Raw genomic sequence first — 17,204 nt, forward strand, 5'->3', positions numbered from 1 at the left:
AGAATCAGGAATCTCTTCATTTCACACAAGGAAAGAAATATAATTTTTCACTGATTTCTTCTTCCTCTTCATTTTTGCTCATTTCATCATTCCTTGCTGCTGCAAATTGCTATAAAGAATCCTTAACCTTCATGAAAGATTCTGTAATGAGACACAGTGAAAACACGAAAGTTCATTGTGTGAGGGGATTTTGGTCATGGATGTTAGGATCCAAATTATTATTCCACATCCTGCACATCAGTCACAGTTTTGTAATTTCCTTTAAAAATGTTTGTGTCTGTGTCAATGAACAACCCTTGGGTGATGCTTTATACCTGGAGATAGGTGGAGCATCGCAGAATCTCAAAACATAGAGAGCACATCTACAGGCTTTAATATCCATCTTTGTAATTAGCAAACCATCAATTATGCAGAACAGCCAAATGTATGGAAATAATCTTAATTTGCATAATCAGTTAAGCACAGAAGCCAGTGTTCCAGGGCACCAAAGCTGGAGCAAGTCTTTTTTTTTTCTTTTCTTTTCTTTTTCCTTTAGTGCATAACACACACAGAGCCTTCACTCACAGAGAAATTGTCCAGGCAACTGTAAATGAAGTGAACAACGAGTTAATTTGAATCTTTTAATTTGGAGGAACTGCACAGCTAATGAAAGCATGTGCCAGTAATCAGTTTCTGTTACTGAATTCAAGCGGAGTACATGTTAAAGCCAAAGAGCTTGAGGTTCAGCGAAAAATTCTCTTTCCATTAAGTGCTATGACTTATGACAGACTGGAGAACATCCCAAAGGTAACACTGGTATTTGATACAGATTGGAATTAAGGAGAAATATGGTAACTTAGAGATTATGAGCAAAAGAACCTGCCTGGGACAGCAAAAGCCTAATTAACATTCAAAGAACCTTAAACCAAGGCAAGGCAAAGGAGCCCGAGGGATGGAGAGGAAGGACTGGAAGCGCAAGCATGTCTATAACATCCTGACACTTCAATCAGACAAGAATGTTGATCACTACATGGAAGCAGATTTTATTCTAGAAGGGGAATTGGCCAACAGTTGGCAAGGGAGAGAGGGAGTAACTGATGGAAGAAACTCATGTAACACTGGCAACCAGTAGAAAGGAGCTAAGAAAGCTTTCTCGATGACCAACAAGCGGGGCAGAAGGTGGGCACACAAGCTTCCACTCACAAGGAAAACCTTTGCATCGATGATTGTTCTACTGCTGTTAGGAACAAGGTGCAGTTTTTCAACAATAAAAACAGATTCTCACAATTTTTGAAACTGTTTATCACTCTTCTGACAGACCTGAACTAACCCACAGAAATGCTTATAATGTCTAAAAATGTTAGCAATCTATTTCAATAGCAAACACATTCAGATAGGCAAATACGTCAAATATTATGCTCCATGTCAATGGGATACACTCCTTACCACAGCCTTGGTTGAGCTTTCTTGCAAATCCCATAGAAGGAGGTGATTATCAGCCAGTGAAATCAGCTTTTTCCCATCTCCCATTGGTTCCCATGCAACCCTATAAGCACAAAATGCAGCAATGTAACTCAGAGAAATTCAAAATATTCCCATGTTACTTCTGGCACCCCTTTAATCTAAGAAGACAATAGGTAATCCTCTTCTTTTGTTATTATTCTCTACAGCAAGAACATGCATATGCTGTCACATTTTAAGTTAGCAAAATGAAGTTGAAAAATATTTTAAAAGTTCTTTTTAAAAAATGTATTTATTTATGCTATCACCAAGTTGAACCTGAAATGAACACCTTTAAATTACACTTATATTCCATATAACTAAAGGTAATACTCCATTTTAATGTCACAGCAATAACTTTATGCAATAGATTTGGGAGAGCCTAAATTCACTCAGTACAAAAAGAGGGCCTGATTCATTCTAACCATTGTGGTTTAGCAAAAAAAAAAAAAAAAAAAGCCAGTCATCTCAAAAGTTTATTTTTATTCTTAATATCTTATTTTCCCTTCTAAGTTAAGACTTGAACTACTGAATGAAATTGATTTCCATCTGTGTCAAATCACGCAATAGCTGAGAAGGAGAAAAGCCTTCTTGATGAGAGAGGTCCATTATTTAGGTCTCATTTGAAGAAAATTGATAGCCATATTCATTAATCGTATCCGGTGTTCAGTCAAGAGACCATTGTTAGACCCTGGATTTTGATTTATATTCAAAATTCTTACACTGGTGTCTCTTGAAAAAATCTCAGTGAGGTAAGCAAAGGAACAAAACCCAAATTAGGAAAAGATATTAAACAGGAAGGGGAAACAATTCCTGCCTATTTAGATCAGATTTTTCTGGATTTTCTTCTAGGCAAAAAGTCACATTTTATAGGCTGGAGACTATAAGTGAAAAGATAGATGAAGCTGTGCTGGTCTATGACCGTAATAAAGACTTGCTTTGATTTAATTTGATTTAGATGGAGCTAACATAAAAGCTAAATTGGATTTAATTTACATTGCATTCCAATTTAATGAAAGTCTTGAAGGGGCGATGGGAGACATATTCACGGTTTCTGAGACCCATAAGTGGCCCCAAGGTCTCAGTAGATGCTTCCTGATTGAAGTAAACGAACTTCTGTTTTAAAGGGTCATCCTTAATTCTAAGGAAGACAAGAGTTTGGAGAATCCTCATTTGGAAAGATACTTTAAAAATTGTGAACCCTTTTGAATGTTCAATATTTCTGCATAACTATGACCTAAAACATGATCTTTTTCTTACACAAACCGTAAAACTAGATAAAGAGCCATGGTAGCATAGTCGCTAGAATGCAGTATTGTAGGCAAAATCTGTCCACCGCCAGGAGTTTGATCCTGACCGCCTCAAGATTGACTCAGCCTTCCATCCTTCCGAGTTCGGTAAAATGAGGACCCAGATTGGTGGGGACAATATGCTGACTCTGTAAACTGCTTAGAGAGGGCTGTAAAAGTACTGTGAGGCAGTATATAAGTGCTATTGCTATTGCTAAAAAGAACCCTGTCAACAGTCCAATTAGCAAACCCAAAACATGGAAGCACTCTTGGGAGAATTGAATTTCCCAAAGTAAAATTTTATTGGATACACCATATTGGTACTGAAGAAATAAAATCAGCTCTGGTTTTCCTGCATAAATGCTTGCCCAGTTAAACAATAACTTCTTCTTCTCCCCACTCCTGGGTGATCACATTGTCCAATTATGAAACGTTCCTTTGTTATGGGAAACGTTTCAATTATGAAACGTTCCTTTGTTATGGGAAACAAAGTCCATTTTTTCTCCAGCCCCTGCAGTGGTTACCTTGAAGGCTTCCAAGCTCTCATGACCTCTGCATGCACTCTCTACATTCCATTTTCCCCTTCCCTCCCTCTAGTTCATTGGTAAGCTTTCTTACCAACAACCGGGAACTGTCTGCTCCATGTTCTTCCACAACATTTCTACAGGATTAAGGTCAAGACTTTGAGTTGGCCATTCCAAAATATTAACTTTCTTCTGTTTCAACCATTCTTTGGTCCTATTTTGGGTCACTGATTTATTGCATAACACACTTTCTCTGGAGCTTCAGTTCATGAATAAATACCCTGATATTTTCCTGCAGAATTTGCTGGTACCATTCAGAATTCCATCAAAAATGACAAGCCATCCTAGTCCAGAGGCAGCAAAGCAGACTCAAACTATGATACTCCTGCCACCATGTTTCACAGATGGCATAACATTCTCATTCTGGAAAGCACTGTCTGACTTTCACCAAACACAACACTTTTCATTCAAGCCAAAAATGTCTATTTCATCTGTCCATAAAACAATCTTCAAATAACCTTCTGGCTTATCCATGTGGTTTTTTGCAAACCGACAGGCAGCAATGTTTTTTTGGGGGGAATAATGCCTTGAAACTCTAACAAGCATACCATTTTTGTTCAGTGTTCACCTGGTGTCACGAATACTGACATTTGTCGATATAAGAGAGATGTTAGTTCCTTAGAGATTACTTTGGGGTTCTTTGAGAATTCTCAAAGTATTACACGCCTTGCTCTTGATATGATCTTGGTTGGCCTACCATGCCTGGGGAGGATAAAAATGGTATTGAACTGCTTCCATTTGTACCTGATCTGCCTGACAGTGGAAGAGTCCAAACCTTTTGGAAAAAGTTTTGTAACCTTTTCCAGCACCAACAATTGTTTTCAGAGGTCTTGAGAAATCTATGTTCTAGCCATGAAACTCTTCCACATATCTTTGTTCTGAAGATCAGACTTTGATTGTGAATATCCAGAATTCTGTTTCTGAAATTAAGCAGGACATCTCACATTCAAATCTGATTATCATCCCATTGATTGAAACACCTGATTCTAATTTCTCCTTCAAATCAACTGATAACCTTAGAAATTCACATACTTTTCCCACACAAAAATACGTAGCTTTTAATCATTTTTCTCAATAAATAAATGAACAAATTTAATGTTTTTGTTTAACTGGTTTCTCTTTATATAGTTTGAGGACTTGTGTGGAGAACAGAGGACATTTTAGGCCATATTTATGCAGAAATATTAAACATTCAGAAGGGTTCACAAACTTTTAAGCATTGCTGTATTAGCATTCGTTAGCTGTTTAACAAGTTTTGATGAAAGAAAAGACACAGAAAATCAGGTTGGATGATGGGAAGAGAAATATTTTTGTTTTGAATTGAAGTCATAATTGATCTGGACTCATCACTGGAGTGAAAGAAAAAGAAAAAATCTGGGAACATCTGGGAACACCTAAACAAAAAGTTCAGCCAAGTATTATTTGCAAATTAAAACCAACTACCATGGATTTTTCTCTATTTTCCACTTAATGTTAGAAAGCATTTTTTAAAAGGCATTTTACTAGGCAAATTCTAGTGACTTTTATTTCGATTAGGATAAATGGACACCACTTTTAAAAAATTTTAAAAATGAAAATGATTCCAATTTTAAAATGTTCATGGGGTTTTCAGGGGAACGTGCTTTGATCTGATAGAGAATACTAATGATAAATCAATATAATTCAAGCAATAAACCTGATTAGAAAGATCTGAGGGTACTCAATCTTTCCCTGATAACTTATTTTATTGAATCATTCTTTTTCACGTATGATTTTTTTTTTTTTTAGGATTTTGTGAAAATGAAGGCCAGTTTTTTTGGCATTTGCATTGCAGCTCGAGTGCTCTTATGTCATATGAAAGCATAAGAGAAAAAACTGAAAATCTGGTAATATATACTATGATGTGCTGCATGGAAAGCTAGAATTTTGTTTACAAGGAAGGAAACTCTCTCGCCAGGTTATTTATTCTATGTTTTGTTTACATTACATCAGAGGTAGACTCTCAGGCTTGCCAGATATTGCTGAATTATAGCTCCCAGCAGTTCCAGTTGGCCTTCCCTGGAGATGAGGATTGTAGGCTGGTAGCAACTTTTAAAGGATCGCCTGAGAATTTTATTGTAATTCTCACCGAGGTCCTTGATCTTATAATGAGGATTTGCAAAACTTTTAGATGTACTAAATTAATATTGTGATTAATATTTAAAAATATGTGGCCTTTCCACAAATACTGGAAAAAAAGTTACAGCTTCCACATTCTCAGTGCCATTTTGGATTTTATTTTTACATGAGTCTCATTTTCTTTTTACAGGAGTCCAAATGGCAAGAAACTGGCATAAAAAGTAAAAAAGAAAAAGTTTTTTTATCTTTTCAATTTTGGATCAAGCTCCGTTATTCTGAAAGGAAAGCAATATTTGAAAGAATCAATTTATAAGAGTCTATTTAGAGCTTTTTCAATAGACTATGGTCAAGCAATATGTAGTTTAGTGCAATATGTGAAGGCATTGGGAAAGTGACCCATTTATTCAGCACACATTATACATTAGAAACATATTAATCCATCGGTCATTGTGGTCTTAGAAAAGATATGTAAATAGCATGAGTCCTCCCCATTTTACTTATACATTTACTTAGTGCATGATTCATTTATAAATGCATGCAAGCTATTTTAACTTTCTCCTTAGTTCTGACACCAGTAAAAGCTAGTATGTAAATTCTTATCATTTAAGCTGTAAACAGCATTTTGGCTGGCTGGCTGGCTGGCTAGCTAGAGTGGCATGTGTATGCATGTATATATTTTTCAGGAATAAACTTTTTAAAAAGTGGGTGTGGATGTGTATTTGGATAAATATATAACATATCTAAATACACTGCAGTATAAACCATAGTGGACCTTACTTGTTAGTAAAACTAGAGCAGGTTGTTTGAAAAATATTTTAGAATTATATGCCCCTATGGACACATATAGAAAAATGAAACATTAGAAGCGTAGCTGAGTTTTTTCTGCTCGGCAGGAAACCAAATAATCTAATAAAATGAGGGAATCTTAATTTTCAGCCTTCAATGTGAAAGACTTCAGTTTCTAAGACAGCGTTTGATGAATGTATAGCTCTGAATGACCAGTCTGCCCATAATAGTTTTTTAGCACTTTGGGGAAAAAAAACCTATATTCCCAGATAAAATATATAATCCACAGCCTTTGTTTCTCTTGAAGTTCTTCTGAATTGAGGTTCTGGCCCAGCCCTATCAATGCAGGACATTCTTCTTCTTCTCATGTCTCTAATGAGGTAAAATGGATTTCTACTTGATTGTGGCATTAAGTTTGAAAGCAAGAGGGTTACCAAGACTGCTTATTTCCCCCATGTTCACAGAAATATATCATGCAACTGCTATGTTTTGGACATCAGATGAGCAGGGACTTTTTTAAAGTCTGTAAAATAGGGACAAGAGAGGGAAAAAGTCAGAAGATAAAAAAGATGGAAAGGATCTGAATGAAGGAAGCATTCACTTCAAAAGAAAGGAAGAGGCCTATAGAGAATAAAACGAAGAATGGGAGAAAGAAAGAAATACAAGGATAGTGATGTTAAATGAATCCAAGACCAACAGCTTATACAAGTCGGAAGATAAAATAATTTTTTAAACATGGCACTGTAAAAGATTGCTACCCCTCACTACCACTAGAGCAGTGGTGGGTTCCTCCCGCCCCCCCCCCCCTGCGTTATTCTTACCTTTTATTTGGCCCCACCCCCAATCTATTGCTGCCTCCCAAATCCCAGCTGATCGGCTAGAAGGAAAAAAACTGTTTAAACTCTTGCCGTGGGGCTTCAAAGGGCCCCCCCTACAGCTGATCAGTGTTAAAAGGCAGTGTGGTGGTAGACCGGTGCCTCAAAAAACAAATGGGTAGACCAGTGCCTCCAAAAACAAATGGGTAGACCGGTGCCTCCAAAACCGAATGAGTAGACCGGTGCCTCCAAAAACAAATGAGTAGACCGGTACAGCTCTGCAAGCAGTTAAAAGCCTGGTAGACCAGTACCTCTGCTAAATCCTAAAGAATTGACACATGATCATCAAGCCACGCCCACAAAATAAGCCACACCCACAGAACCGGTAGTAAAAAAAATTAGAACCCACCCCTGCACTAGAGGGCATGAAATGTTTTAGACTCAAGTTAAACAACCAGAAGATGCCAGACATATTGGAAGAACTAAAAACTGCAGATGGGTTGTCAGAGAAAAATAAAGCAAACACACTAGGATGTTTCTGTCAGCCAGAGAACTGGCAATGTTCAAACACAACTAGTATAGCGACAAAGCATTGGCTTTGTTTGTATTTACAACTCTTATAATTAGCTCAAATATAGACTATATTCACTAAGCTACCATACTCACTAGACCATTTGATTAGCTGTCTTAAAACTGAGTTGCATTCTTGAGTCAAATCATGCCTGCTGACAACCGCATTCACCAAGTCAAAATAAAATCTTCAAAACGCAATCACAATGTTGGGAGAGGACAAAATTAGTAACATCTCATAGGATGTTTCTTAATTTCTTCAGGGTGCTGAATGGCAACCCCTTTATGGAACCAGACTTATTCTAAACTGGTTTCGGAGTCATATGTGTTAATCCAGTTAAATTTTATATCTATCTAGTTTGCCGAATGGTTATTAGAAAATATTTTTTTAAACTTTGAATTAGTTTGAATTCAAAGTTTCCTCAATTGACCAACCCCCTCCCCCAAACAGCTCTCAAAATATGATAGGCCAATTCCTTCCACACGAGTTTTATTATAAACACTGTACCATCCACGATTTTTAGGTCCAAATCATTCCATTTGTTTGAAAAAATCCAATATTGTGCAATTATAAATAGGGCCTACAGTGTGAAATGCTCCTGTTAAAGAGTCACAGCCAACTACTGTATGATTCCCTCCACAAAAAACAATACCCCTTCTATTTCCTTTGATTTCCACTCACCCTCTGTTCCCCTTTCCGACTCCTAAAAATACTAATTTCTAAAGTTATTTTGTACTTCACTGAGCCATGGGATTTTCCTGAGCCTTCTATCAGTGACCTCTTTTGCAGTTTTGGTTACACACTTAGCAAAAGTACTATATGGCATTAAATGTCATTTAACCAGAGTTATGGATATCGTTATGAGGAAGACTCCTTCTTTACTTTAAGAGTTCTCAAAAGAACTGGCAGGACCTGGTTGCTATTATGCAAGCAAGAAAACCAAAATTCCTGTATCTACTTATGAATTAATCAGGAAAGAAATTTAGCTGATTCTCCCAATTCTAGATTTTAAGTTAATTAAATGAACAAACAAACAGTGACATGCCACTTTACTGCTAACAGGATGGGTAGAATATAACCATTATTTTTCAGTGGACTACTAACCAAATCTTGTTGGATTACCTAAAACCTACAAAAAATGATGTAGTAAGGGAACATTAGAAAGAACAGGCAACATTTTTTTTTCTATTCATAATCCCTGAACACAAGATACTCAAGATCTTTTAATACAGATAATTTATGCATATATTCAAAAGTGGAAAGAGGACTGAACTTTAGTGCTGAAAAACACTCCTAGACTCAGATATGCTTTGATCTTAATTCTAAATGTATGTCTTTAACTTGTAAGCCACCCAGGGACCCATAGGTATAATAAACAATAGCAATAAAAGCTTTACAGCCCTCTCTAAGTGGTTTACAGAGACAGCATATTGCCCCCCCAACAATCTGAGTCCTCATTTAACCGACCTCGGAAGGATGGAAGGTTAAGTCAACCTTGAGCCGGTCAGGATTGAATTTTTGGCAGTGGAATTTCAGAGTTAGCCTGAAATACTGCATTCTAACCACTGCACCACCACGGCCCTTATAATAAATACAAATGCAACATCCTGAAGATTCTCATCACCACCTTAATTTTTAAAGGATCTTTGAGTGCTACCTCCTCTGCCCCAGTACCATAAGGTATGCATTGAAAATACTTCCAGGGCCAATATTTTCCAAAGCGGAATGACATTTGCTTTTCAGGTCCCTTTTATATAAAAAATGTCCAAATGCATATTATTTTATTGCCTATTGCTAAACTTTGTTTCCAACATGTCAATATAATAAGGACACTTTTTTGATTCTCAAAGCATTTGGTTTATTTAAATATAAATGCTCAAACCTTATAAAATTGTGTGTATGACTCTGCGTACCCATACACACAGATACACACACACACACATCTACCTACATATAACTGTAGCCTACCTGTGCAGTAGGGACATGTACCTATTAGGATCTGAACTAGTAAATAATTCTGGTTTTGACATGGCATGCTTGCTGTACTTGTCCGTCAAAGGCAGGGTCTGGCTCAGCAGCGGAAAGAAATGCCTCGCAGCCTCTCTCTTCCCTGTTGCTTTTAAATTAGTACACTGATGGAGCTATGTAGATAAAAGCAAGAATTTATAGCCCAGCTGTGTGGAGGAGGGATGTGTAGCTGAGAGATGTGAGAAAGGGTCTGGGGAGTATTTCTTGGAGTTTGGAGCTGGCTGGAGTGACACATGGAAGTTTCTTATCAAGAGAGCCAGAAAGGGTTTTTCTTTGAGCTGCAGTGCTAAAAGCCAAGCAGCTAAGACCAGGAGGGAAAGATTGGCCAGCTAAAGCCTTTCTGAAGCTATAGCAGCTGTAGCAGGTACTGATAAAGCAGTGGGAAGACCAGAATAACCTAAATGGAGATGAAGCGGCAGAACTAGGCAGTCCAGTGGCAGAAGAACTTATGAAAAGACAGCATGAAGGCCAGAAGCAATTCAGCAGGTGAGACCCAGGAAGACTCTTGTTAGGCCTCACCTATTGTTAGGTGAGGCCACTGAAAAGACCTTGCACATTCCTTGTAGCTCATCAAAAGGCTGATGCAGTAGAGACCCACTGAAGAATCCGATTGGAAGGACCTACCCTTGAGGCTACTTCAGTGGGTGATTTACCAAAGAGACCCATGGCAGAGAGAGGCAGTGGCTACCAGCAGCTAAATATGCTAACACCGGCTTCCCATGATCTGAGAGATTAGTGTGGAGCAGAAAACCCTAACCTAGACAGAAAACAAACAAAAAAACCACGGTACAGTCAACATTAGGTCCACAGGATCAATTATGTCAGCAGATGTTTGGCCAACATAAAGAGAGGAACCAAGATTACGTGGTTATTCAGCAGGAAGTTGAGAGTTGTAATGCACAATAACTTTGTTTCATAAAATGCACAGCATCCAAAAAGCTGACAAAAATATCCCAAGCGTAGATTGTCATGACCCAGAAAATGGGCATCCAAAAAAAATTGGATTTGAACCCATGTGTTTGGGGTCCATGAGATTTCTGCTGAAATTATTGAAATTTAAAGTACACATTTTTGTACAGATACAAGTTTAAATGAATGAACCTATAAGTGAATCAAACCATATCGTTTCACCTATTTCAATAATCACTGCATTCCCTGGAAACATTTTTCTCTTAAAATGCAGGAACAGAGATCAATCAATATGTAGTAAAAAATTTAAATAATATTGAGCCTAGCTAAATCAAATGGGAAAATGGATATTATGTCAGGTAAAATATTTCCATCCGTATGTAGGATTCAACTGCTCAACTGGATGATCAGAACATATAGACAGACTGAAATTAAGTCATCTCCAGTATATGGGACCCCTCATGATTTCCTTTATCTGTATGGGTATATAAGCAGCACAAAGAAGAGCCATTTCACTAGATAACAGAAGAAAAATAGGAAAAGCCTTACTTGGTAAGCATCAGCTATGCATTACTACGAGTCATTGATAGAAAACTATTTCCTTATTTTGTTACAAAATACAGCATAAAATAAAGGAAGAATTTCAAGGAACACCAGTTACCCAGTAGAGTGGAGATGGAGAAGGTAGCACAAGTGAGGGGGAGCAACCAGAACACGGCTTCAGACTTTTCTAAGTGAAATTCCATCCAGCCACAGAGCTGTTATTACATTAGTTGTGTGTAACACAAAATATGTACGTTGAAATACACAGTATTGTAGAATTAGTGAATTATCCAAAAACAGTTAAACAGCATATTAAATATTTGAAGGACTATTGCTTTATAATTCCCGATCCTGTCTAAGATAACAATGCAGAAACCATAACGTAAGGCATGTAGGTATATTTCAATGTACAAAGTTCAGATTTAATAGAAACTGTCTGCCCTTCATTCTTTTTTCCTTGGGAGTATAAAATATGCAGAGTCCTACCCGGCCATATTGCCATAGGCTGTGTTGTCAAGGTGACAGAGTAGCTCCAGGATTTGAGCATTGCTTGATGAATCATCAGGGGATTCATGATTGCCTGATTCCAATTCCTTCGGCATCCTCCAAACAGCCGCACATGTCATGACTTTACTGTCTGAAGCTAAGGAACAGAGGATAATGTCAACAGATCACAGTAGGGGGAGGCAGGGGAGGGGGTTTCTGGAAGAGAGAGAGAGAGAGAGAGAGAGAGAGAGAGAGAGAGAAAGAGCCCTAGCATTTTTGCAATCATAAGCAAGGCACTGCTCATCGGCCATGTAAAAACATTTAAAGAATCCTTCAGAACTTCATTCTAACAATAGAGCATATAGGAGAGAGAGAGAGAGGAAAAAACCCCCGATAGTCTACAAAGCCAGCAAGCTGCATAAATAGCCGAGGTGACAGCAGGCGATACAAGTCACTGGAAGGACTTTCCCCAACGCTGCTTTCTGTACGGCTATTTCAATTAATGCGGGAGAGTACAGCGATTTGCTGAGATTACCATTTTTCTGCTTAATAACACAGGCATAATTTTAAGGTCTCCATCTCTGGCTTTCCTGGGTCATCTTTAATTTGCATGGGTAGCTTCTGAACCATGTCTTCTGCAGAGAGCTAGATTTTTAGCTCAGTACTTTTATATTCTGCTCTTCTCCCTTCCCGCCCCCCATTTCAATTCCTTCCAGATAAAATTTTAAAAAATCCTAGATAGAAGTCTCCTGGGCTTTCCAAACTCAAGGCTATTGCTAACTTATGGCTAGCCATAAAATACCATTTATCAGAGGGTAGATAGATGAGGCTTCTCTTCACAGATTTCTGCACCCCATTCCCCCCCCCCCAGGTTTCTTAATAACCTACATAATTTTTACTTTTATTTTCTGGGCACTCTTCCAAACAAATCACTGAGCTGCAGGAACACACTATTTTGGGGTTTCCCCCCCCCCTTTTTGTTTGTTTTTCAGAATGCCCTGAAGAATACGTGGTCCCCCGAGATATTACTTGAAATGTCAATGCTGGAAGCTGGCATTTCAATATGGTTACCCTTCTGGAAGATTCCCATTGTGTTCTTTTAATTAAAAGAATTTAGGGGGGAAAAGTCAGATGGCAGTCAAGTCATGGTTCTCTACAAGATAGGAAATAAAGGCATGGAGAAAAGTGGAAGAAGGGGATGGAAAACATATATCATTCTTATGCTCTACATATATAGTTAAATGTCTAAAAATCATTAATGCAGCTCAATTTATTTACCCACTGAGGCAAAATTAATGGTTTTTTTTTTTTCATAGCAGCTTCCCTATATTATTTAACTCAAGAATGAAACCTGGTCCATGGTATCCAGCAGTGTATGGTAGAAACACATCTTATATTCCGAGCACTTTTTCAGCTGGGGAAGATTTGAAATTTAGGGAGCCTGAAGTCGATGCATTTACAAAAAATGACTGGCATGAATGATTTGCCTATTTATTGGGGAGGGGGTAGGGGGAGGGAGGAATAGGAGAGAAACCATCGCTTAGCCTTAGCAGAAGACATGGAAGTTTAGCAGAAGACAAGCTACCTATTCCCTGAAGAATGTTCTTTACATACTTCTGTCATTATGAGGTTCCTGGCAGGGGTGGGTTCTACTTACCTTTACTACCGGTTCGCAACGGGGCCACGCACACGTGCTCGCTTCGCGCGTGTGCTCTTCTGTGCATGCACAGAAGCGTTCTGATGACATTGGGGTTGGTGGGCGGAGCCTCCCGCCGGTTTTATTACCGGTTCTATAGAACCGGTGCGAACCAAGGGCAACCCACCACTGGTTCCTGGGAAAAAAGTGGTAAGAGGCTCCTAATAGCCCTTTCTTTCTTTCCTTCCTTCCTTCCTCTTTCTCTCTTTTTTCTTCCTTTCCCTCTGTCTCACTTTTTCTTTCTCTCATTCACTCACTCACTCACTCACCTTCCTTCCTTCCTTCCTTAGGCTCATTTTCCTTTTCTTTCTCTCACACTCCCTTTCCTTTCCTTTCCTTTCCTTTCCTTTCCTTTCCTTTCCTTTCCTTTCCTTTCCTTTCCTTTCCTTTCCTTTCCTTTCTTTCTATTTCCATCTCCATCCTTTCTCTCTCCTTCTTCCCTGATATGTCCCAGGGAGAACATTATCAATATCTCTGAACAGTATCTCTGCTTTTGAGATATTAATTATCTCAAAAGATATTAATTATAAAGTTAGTGGTAAGATTTGCAAGTAGATTGAGTAACCAGAAAGATTCTTGCCCTTCTAAGAAGAGATTTATACTATACTGTGGTATTGGTCAATATCTGGGGATTAAGACTTAGCGTAACACAAGAGAGCTGAACAAAGGCCTTCCCATCTATTGTGACTAGAAGAAAGGCTAACTTGGGTTTCTGGATATGGAAGAATGCCCCGCTAAAGAAAATTAATTGGAGACTGGCTAGACAGATCTCTCACTTTTGTAGTACAATGACTGCTAATTATATCAAGATTGTATATATTTACAAGCATGAGACAATCTGTTGAGTAGGAAGGTATCAGGTTTCACACCTTGCAAACTTAAGAGTCTATCAAACAGTCCTCCTTTACTTGTGAGAGGCTGTGATACGTTCTCATCTTTACACCCAAAATACAGGAGACAGTGTGTGCATGTGTGTGCACGCATGTGTGTGTCTGGCCTATATCCAGCTTCAGCTATAACTTTAGTCTATTCTAGCTTCAGTGACCCATTCCCTAATAACCTTTGAACTGGACCTCTGCAATGGCTCAAGGGATACTTGGGACTACCCTTGAACACCTGCTGGAACTTCTCACTCTTGCAAAAGGCAGCTGCCCAATTAAACGGGACCACCAAATGGGATCACCTAACACCAGTGTAGTTACCAATGAGCTACCAACCCAGGACTGTGTATTTTAAAAATTGCCCTCCCAAATCCATTCAATGCACTTAAAGCATTTTCCCCCCAGAAATTATCCCCTTACTTCACCAAGCTGTTAATATTTATGCTCCTAACTGGTTAGCACTGATATAGTTTAAGTTATTCACCACTGATTGATTAATCAAAGGGGAGGGGAGGGGAGGGGAGAGGGGAGGGAGGGGAGAGGGGAGGGGAGGGGAGAGGGGAGGGGAGGGGAGGGGAGGAGAGGAGAGGAGAGGAGAGGAGAGGAGAGGAGAGGGGAGAGGAGAGGAGAGGAGAGGAGAGGAGAGGAGAGGATTCCTATCTGGCGTAGGAATATAAATAACAAAAGTACCAAGCAGATTCCTTAAAGAGATGCTCAAGAGTTTGTATCCACAAAATAAAGACAGTGTTAGGTCACGATATGTTTCTGGAGGAGGAAAAATAAAGAAGATTCCTGTGGAACCCTTGTCTTCCATAATTCTATACCAGGGGTGTCAAACTCGTAGCCCATGGGCCGGATGTGTCACACGCTGGCCATGCCCACCCCCGTTTTAGCGAAGGGGGAAAAAGTCTTGATATGTCATGTGACAATGTGACGACTTGAGTTTGATACTCCTGTTCTATACTGTCCTCCCATCTGCCCATTTCTGGTCATATGCCATTCTTTTGCTACAACAGATCCTCACTTATCCAAGAAGATGATGAGATGATTCAGACAACATCTAATAATTCAATGTTTGAGTAGCTGGCTGCCTCACAGAAAACAAGTATAAGTAACTACCCTGAACATCTAGCCCAATAGGATCCAATACATCCAATAGGATCCAATAGGGTTTTCTACTATCTAAAAAGATGGTAGGCGGTAGAAGACAATTAAAAAAAGAAGATTTTATAGAGTGACATCTAGAGGACAGAAATAGAGAACAGATGGTTTAGAGAGGTCCCCTAGGCTCTCCAAGCTACAAAGAAGGGGAAAGTGATGAACAGAGATCAGAAATACAAACAGATTAGATTTTTTTTTTCTTGTCCAGCAACTAGCTGTCTTTAGCTCAATCCCAGGCTGAGAATTCTGAGCAAGATCAGACATCAGCAGCTGCCTATTTGGTAAAAACGACATATTGTTTAAGCACAAGTTAATAATAAACATGCCATAACTAAATTGCAAATGTATCTGTGATTTACACTGCAAACTAAAGAAATATCCCCATAATTATTTCTATTATTTACTCTTGTGCAGATTACAGCTGTCTCTTTTTTAATACTTTCATTAACTATACAAGTTATAAAACATCATTCAAATACCCTGTTTCCCTGAAAATAAGACATCCCCTGATAATAAGCCCAATCGGGCTTTTGAGTGCATGCACGAAAATAAGCCTCCCCCGAAAATAAGCCCTCCCCAAAAATATTTAAACGCAGAGCTGGAAATCAGGTAAGACGGCAAGAGGAGCCCCATCTTGCTCCATGTGCCCCAAAATAAGACCTCCCCGAAAATAAAGGCAAATGCTTATTTGGGGGTTCAAAAAAATATAAGACATATAAGGGTCTTATTTTCAGGGAAAAACAGTATTTAATACCAATGGCACACACACTATTTTGAAAATGCAAGTGCTGTACAAGCAGGTCTCCAGTGTCAGGAGGTAGATGTGAAATGAAGGCAAAAATTGAAGGGCAAGTCTAGCAGAGCTCCCATCTGCACGTGAACAGAAAAGTCACCCCGGGTTTTTTTTGCAGAAAGTCTTACATGGTGACGAACGAAAGGGAACACGGTAGCATCAGCCATGACTTTGGAGTGTGCTAAACTCAACCTAAACTGGCATCTGCAGAGCTCCGTGCTGGAATGGGCTGAGCTGAGGCCTTGCTCTTTGATGCGCTCAGGTGGTACAAAGCCAGCTGGCTGCCATTACTCGGTTGCCCTGGGAACCACAATTGAAGTGTACTTCTGAATCTGTACAGGAGGTACTTTTGCACCATTGCCACAGCAGCTCTTGCTGTGCAAAGTTGAAGTTGTGTAGCAGCTCGAGCTACAGCCCAGCTGGTGCCCATTAATGTTCCCTGTATGACAGGAGCAAGCCGCTAGTCTCAGATGCTTCCTTCTTGCCACAGACAAAACAGAAGGATTTATTACTCTTATTAATCCGGATGAAGCCTACTTTGCTTGTTTGAATAGAAGGGCGCTCAGAAGCAATGGTGACTTTATACACGGTGTTTACTACCTTTTCAGCTTTTCGTTCTTTCTGCCCCGTATTGGCAATCTATGTCTAATTTAAAAGTCTCACTCAATTTACTAATGAACGAGATACAAGAAACGAGAGCTAATTTTAGAAGGGGGCCTTGCCTGATAAAAATATAGTAGAATCTATCACCAGTGTCGTTCTTAATATTTATATAGCACTGCTTTTAATGAATATGAAGTGCTTTGAAGTAATCTCTGTAGGTTCATATAATCCAAGGGTGAAATGCTCCCGGATTGGACCAGATCGCCCGATCTGGTAGCGATGGTGGCGGGTGGTTCGGAGAACCGGTAGCAAAAATTCCTGCCCCCCCATGGCCAGCTGAGCCGCGCGATTATCAGAGGCTTTTTTTTTAAGTTTTAAAAGCATTTTTTCTTCGGCCAAAAAAATGCTTTTAAAAGTAAAAAAAAGAGCCTCTTTATGATCGTGTGGCTCAGCTGGGATCGTCACAGGCTTTTTTTTCTTTTA

The 17,204-nt window shown here is 39.0% G+C and overlaps 1 protein-coding gene across 3 annotated transcripts in view; it reads right to left on the reverse strand.

Annotated features, from left to right (window-relative positions):
- EIPR1 (EARP complex and GARP complex interacting protein 1) overlaps nucleotides 1-17,204 on the reverse strand; it is a 61,939-nt gene that overhangs the window by 21,189 nt on the left and 23,546 nt on the right. For 2 of the 3 annotated variants that reach the window (XM_070955098.1, XM_070955089.1), the window contains exons 4-5: nucleotides 11,588-11,744; nucleotides 1,426-1,525 (exon numbers count right to left, since the gene is read on the reverse strand). In XM_070955098.1, the coding sequence (XP_070811199.1) occupies nucleotides 1,426-1,525; nucleotides 11,588-11,744 (257 nt within the window). The remainder of the gene's footprint in view (nucleotides 1-1,425; nucleotides 1,526-11,587; nucleotides 11,745-17,204) is intronic. The other variant, XM_070955106.1, reaches the window with a different exon arrangement.

The sequence above is a fragment of the Pituophis catenifer genome, unplaced genomic scaffold (assembly GCF_029215685.1).
Source record: "Pituophis catenifer annectens isolate HBS135680 unplaced genomic scaffold, rPitCat1.0.hap2 SCAF_1, whole genome shotgun sequence".
In the NCBI taxonomy this organism is placed as follows: domain Eukaryota; kingdom Metazoa; phylum Chordata; class Lepidosauria; order Squamata; family Colubridae; genus Pituophis; species Pituophis catenifer.